The 6000-nt window shown below is 54.2% G+C and overlaps 1 protein-coding gene across 3 annotated transcripts in view; it reads left to right on the top strand.

Annotated features, from left to right (window-relative positions):
• Positions 1-853: 853 nt before the first annotated feature.
• TRIM62 (tripartite motif containing 62) overlaps positions 854-6000 on the top strand; it is a 30999-nt gene continuing 25852 nt past the window's right edge. Inside the window, exons 1-2 of one of the 3 annotated variants that reach the window (XM_042951669.1) lie at positions 854-941; positions 1472-1905. In XM_042951669.1, coding sequence (XP_042807603.1) covers positions 1498-1905 — 408 coding nt within the window. In that variant the 5' untranslated portion in view covers positions 854-941; positions 1472-1497. Of the gene's footprint in view, positions 942-1455; positions 1906-6000 lie in introns of all 3 variants that reach the window. The other 2 variants (XM_042951668.1, XM_042951670.1) reach the window with 2 other exon arrangements.

The following is a 6000-nucleotide window of genomic DNA, read 5'->3' as shown; positions in this document are numbered from 1 at the left end:
ACTCCTTGACACCTACATCAGACCAAGTCATGCCCCTACTTGAAAGCTCAATGCCCTCAGGAAACCCTTTACCGTGACCCTCAACACCCTCCACTCGTTGCCTTCCCCTCCCCAACCCCAACACTGCAGAACTACTTGGACTTGCCTCAAAGTGCCTCTCTTTTCACGCTTCTGTGCTTTTGCATAGGCTGTCTCCTCTGTCTAGAAATCCCTTATCCCCTCTCCATCTGGCATACAAGATAAGGTCTCCTATTACTCTCTCCTCTCCAGCTCCACCCTCTCTCCCACCCGCGGCGCGCGCGCGCGCGCGCGCGCGCACACACACACACACACACACACACACACACACAAATATAGCACTCCGGAAATGTTTGCTGAATGGAGGCAACTCATTGGGTCAGACAGTAGCCAGCTCCTCCAAGCACTCCTTAAGAAAGTGAAGAGGAAATGTTGAACTTCCTCTAAGCAAGCAGGGCATTTCTCTCGAGTGTATCTTTACGTTTTATGCAAAAGTTGTGTTCTATAGAGATTACACGACATATCCTTGTTTGTTTTAATAAAACGTAATTATTTTTCCCAAATCTTCAAGTCGATGATCCAGAAAGATGCTCCTTGTTTACTCGTTATCCTCTTAAATTAGCTGTCCTTACCCGCCGCGGGGACCCTAATGAGACGTGCCTCTTGTTCCGTGAGCGGATCCTGAAGGAACAGCTGGGTTTCGGTCCCCGGGGGAGTAGGGGAACAGTGGGGGCGGGGAGGGGGTCCGCAGGCTGGAGGCCTGGCCCCGCCTCTCCTCTCCCCCGCCCGCCGCAGGGGCGGAGTCGCCCGGGCCCGGCCCGCGGGGGCGGGGAGGGAGTCACTGCCGCCGGCAGCTCGCGCACGGCTGGTTCCGGGTTGAGAGGCTGCGCTCGGACCGGAGCAGTGGCCGCTGAGCCGGCAGGGTAAGGGGCAACGCCGGGCAGGGTCTTGGGGCCGGGATCGGGCAGCTGTGCGTGCTCGCACCCCTCCTCTCCTCTGCCACGCACAACCGCGGCGCAGCTGGCTTCCCCCTTCCCCAGAATTCCCCATCCCAGCTTCTCCCCCTCCCCCCACTGCACCCATCCCGGGATTTCAGCCCCCCTAAGGCCTCCGCCCCCTCCTGGATCCTCTTCTCCCAGCGCCCACCCTTTCAGACTGTCCTTTCCTCTAGAACCTCCTTGCCAGAGCCCCTTCCCTCATACACCTACGACCCCCACCCTCCAGCACCCATCGCTCCGAGTCACCCACTACCTCGAGACCACCTTTCTGGACTCGCATGCCGGCTAGTGTCTACCCTGCACCTCTTCTTCGCGTGCCCCCCTCCCTCCCGGACAGGCCCCCTTCCTTCTCTTGTGGCTGTTACTCCTGCCTCTCGCCACCTGCTCCCCGCACCCATCTCTCGGTGCTGCCCCCGACAGCGCCGCGCTCTCTCAGCAGCCCCCCTGCATCTCAGGGCCCCTCTCCGCCGCCCCCAGCGCCATGGCGTGCAGCCTCAAGGACGAGCTGCTCTGCTCCATCTGTCTGAGCATCTACCAGGACCCGGTGAGCCTGGGCTGCGAGCACTACTTCTGCCGCCGCTGCATCACCGAGCACTGGGTGAGGCAGGAGGCGCAGGGCGCCCGCGACTGCCCCGAGTGCCGGCGCACGTTCGCCGAGCCCGCGCTCGCGCCCAGCCTCAAGCTGGCCAACATCGTGGAGCGCTACAGCGCCTTCCCGCTGGACGCCATCCTCAACGCGCGCCGCGCCGCGCGACCCTGCCAGGCGCACGACAAGGTCAAGCTCTTCTGCCTCACGGACCGCGCGCTGCTCTGCTTCTTCTGCGACGAGCCCGCGCTGCACGAGCAGCACCAGGTCACCGGCATCGATGATGCCTTCGAGGAGTTGCAGGTGAGCAGCCCGGCCGGCCGGAGGCGGGGGCGGGGGCGGGGGCGGGGCCAGGGCCGGGCCGGGGGCGGGGTTAGGGCTGGGCCGCGGGCTGGGCCAAGTCAGAATTGTCACGGGGCGGGGCCGCCGGCAGGGTCAGGGCCCTATCAGAATTAGGACGGGACGGGAACGGGGCGGGGCCGCGGCGAGAGGGCGGACTGTTGGAGGCGGGGCCTAGGGCCCTCTGCACCCGGAGGGGTCTGAGACCGACTCTAAGTGGGGGTGGGTCCGTGGTTGGGGAGAGGTCACCCACAGGGTGTTACGGCTGGGACAAATGAGATCAGAGCTGGCCCAGGTACGGGCTCAGGGCAAGGTTGGGGACGGGGAAGGATCAGAGCTGGGCAAGAGCAGGGCCACTGTCAGGGCCCATGCGGCCTGGACCTGGAAGCAGAGACCACAAATGAATGCTTCGGGACAAACAGACGAGAATGGGCTAGACAGGGGGCGGGACTGCATCCGGGAATGGGTCAGGACTATTTGGAGTAGCTGAGGGATCGACTTGGGGCACAATGGGGCAAGACTCAATCAGGTGTGCACCAAGACCTTAGGGGACAGTACCAGGACTAAATTGTGCTGGGCAAGTCAGAGTTAAATCTGAGAGAGAGCCTAAGTTATGGTCATCCCCAAACTTCTGAGAGGATGAGTTTGGGTACCAAGAGGATGAGTTTGGCTAGGCCAAGGTGTCTGAGGGGTTAAAGATGGGATCAAGTCCAGATACTGTAAGAACTATTTTGGGTTTAAACCAGGGGCCAGGTTGACAGTGGGAACAGGACTTAAGACTCAAGATTTGGAGAATAAGACCCTAAGGTGAGGTGATTCAAGAAAAGGGAGGGGGATGGACCTCTAGGAGTCTCCAAGAGCTTTTGATGACCTCCTTGGCCTCATCAAGACCTTTGAAGACTAAATGAAACAGTATATGCAGGGGTAAGCTGAGTTCAGTCAGCCTAAGACTATAACTGATCTCCCTCAAACCTTCCCATTGAAACAGACCAACTCCTATTCAACTCTCAAAGCCCTGCTCAAATGTCCTTTCTGTGTAAGCCTTCCCAAGCTCCCCCAGCCAAAAGAGGGGAAAAAAAATTGCATTAGAGCCACATTTCCGTAAATATCTTCTGTTAATAAGTATGATGTTTTAAAAAGTAGTGTTCCAAGATCAGGTATATTGGGAAAATATAGTATATTATCTCTACCTCCCTTGGAGGATTCTTCATGTACATTTTGCATATTAAAGGTTTTGGAGAAATCTTGTAGAAAACATACCCATTTTACTGTGTTTAATAAAATGGCACCCAAGCTTATTTCAGCCTGGAAGCCTAGAATCTTCTCAACCTAAACTGTTTCAATCCTGCAGTCCCGTTTCTTTGGCCTTGACCAGTCTAGCACACAGTTCCCAAAGAGCAGGGGAAGTCTCTTATTCATCATATCTATGGCCCCAAAGCCTGGCACATCAGTACATATCAGTAAAGTTTGAATAATAAATGACTAATTCTGGCCTGAGCTGGCCCATACTGTGGAGCCTTTAGAAGCAGAAGATTTTTCACTCAAACATTTTTTGAATATGCAGTGGGCTAACTTGGCGGAGACTGAGCTCCCTGACCCTTGAGATGCTTAAGCAGGAATTAAATAACTACTTTCCCCTATGTTGTAGGAAGCCCCCTCCCCTTATGCTTATACATAAGTCTCTGTAAGTCAACCTGCACTTAGTAGATACCCATGGATGACCCTTGGCCTAGGAGAAATGGTCCCATGTTTACCACCCTCCCCGCCCTGTTCCTTTCATCCCCAAACCATTACTGACTCCCTCCCAGTCTGGCTCTGTGAGGATGGAGAGCAAGAGCTGGGGGCTCTGGGAGCTTGCACAGGCTGGCATGGGCCCTCCACCTCCAGAGTCTTTTGTGCCAGGCCCTTGTAGCCCCACCTCTCCATCTGCGAGGTCCCATAAATGGAGGAGAGAACCTTTGACATAGCTTGGTGCAGGTTGTGGGGTTTGAAGGGAGTCTGTTTGAAACTATCTGTCCAACCTCATCCTTATAATAGATATGGAGACTGAGGTCCGGAGAGGTTAATGTAACTTCCCCAAAGCCACACTATCAGACAATGAGAGCCAGACTAGAAAGCTCAGCCTGCCCCAGGCCAGATCCCTCCTCCATCACTCAGCCTCTCCTCTCTCTGTCTGACTTTCTCGCTGGAGAGCCCTCTGCCTTCTGAGCCTGGGTTCCTCTGTTTGCAAACCAAGAAGTCAGAACTATTGTGTTTTGGTTTTTTGCAGTCCATTCCATGTCCTGGGGAATGCAGGAGAAATTAAATATATCTTTTCTCCAAATGTTAGTGAAGCACTTTTACTCCTGAGTGAAAAGAACAGGAGGGCCACTCAGCTACCTTCTAGTATGTACTGTCCTGCGGTCAGATAGTCTTGGGTTCCAAACCTTCCTTCAGCACTGCTAATGTGTGACTCGACAAGTCCCTTCATGTAAGCCTTGATGCTCTGGCCGGTACAATGGGGTCACAGTGATTCTTTCCTACCAGGATTTTAGGAGGCTGACCTGAGGTGGGCCTGCTGTTTGCAATGCTTGGCACAGGGCAGGGGCTGGGTCAGCATGCATTCCCATCCCTTCTCCTTCTACCTGAGAGAACTCATGTACCCAGCTGGGCAAATGTCCAGACCTGCCTTCCTTGCGAGAGAAGGAGGCCTTGCTTTGGTGCCTCCTTTGGGCTTGGCAAGAAGGTGGCAGAGAAACATCCCTGCCCACTGGAGAGGTAAGCTCCTGGGGGAGGTTCGGGCCACTCCTCACCCCACCTGCCTCTCTCTCCTTGTGGGGAAGTGGGGCTCATTAGTTACTTGTGCGCTGGGAATGAAGCTGAGCCTACCCAGCACACCCTCTCCTCTCCCAGCTGCTGGTGGTTCTGTCCCACGGTTCCTAGAACCAGGGCTTGGGCCCCTCTCCTGGAAACTAACTGACTCAGAGCTGCCAGGGCCTTGGAGATCTTTTGGTGCAGCCCTCACTTGACAGATGGAGAAACGGCTGGCCGAGGAGGAGGGAGGGGACTTTGCCCAAGGCCAGAGGCCAGAGGAGGCTGTGCCTGGGCTCAGCTGGACTCTCCTCACATCCCACCTAGCGGTTGGCCTGGAGCTTTTACATTTATTATAAATCCTGGAGGTAACAGAGCAGAAAGGTTAAGAATTCTGGCTTTGTACTTGGGCAGCTTCAATCCTGGTGCCACCATTTTCTGGCAGTGGAAACTCAGAAAAGTTATTTACCATCCCTCATTGACAGCAGTGGGGATGGATTAAATAAGATGACATTTGTAAGAACTTAGTACTGCATTCAGCACATAGTAAGCACTCAATAAATGACAGCTCTAGCATGTTAGGTCATACTCTGCACTATTGACATTTGGGGCCAGGTAAGTCTTTGTGTGCAAGGCAATCTTGTGCACTGCAGGATGTGTAGGAGTATCCCGGCCTCTAACCACTGGATGCCAGTAGCACTCCCCCCCCCCCCATCCTCCCACCCCCTACCATGCTGTGACAACCAAAAATGTCTCCAGACTTTATCAAATGTCCCCTGGGGTCAAAATCATCCCTGGTTGAGAACCCTGACCTAGAGAAGCCCTAATCGGCTTTCGAGGCTCAGCTCAGAGATCACGTCCTCTGTGAAGCTTTCCCTGACCTGCCAAGCAGAATTGCTTTGAACTTGATTCCAATATGGGGTCAGATCCTGGCATCATCATTGATGAGCTATGTGTCCTTGGTCAGGTCACTTCACTTCTCTAAGCCTCCACCTGCTCATCTATAACATGGGGATAATATGGCCTTCCTGGGAAGGGTGTTCTAAAGGTGAGGGATCAAAAGTGCCTGATACTGTGCCTGGCACAGAGTAGTACACAACCATTTTTAGATATCTTTATTGTATCTGATTGTAAAATTAACACAATAAAGAGAGTTATATAATGTAAAAGTTAAAGTCCCCCCATAGTCTCACCCTATGGAAAAGCATGATTAGGTTTGCTTTGTAATTCTTCAGAATTTTTATTGTGTGAATAGCATGTGAGTGTGTG

The sequence above is a fragment of the Panthera leo genome, chromosome C1 (assembly GCF_018350215.1).
Source record: "Panthera leo isolate Ple1 chromosome C1, P.leo_Ple1_pat1.1, whole genome shotgun sequence".
NCBI lineage: Eukaryota > Metazoa > Chordata > Mammalia > Carnivora > Felidae > Panthera > Panthera leo.
Note: the sequence above shows the minus strand (reverse complement) of the source record. Positions and strands in the feature narration are given on the sequence as shown.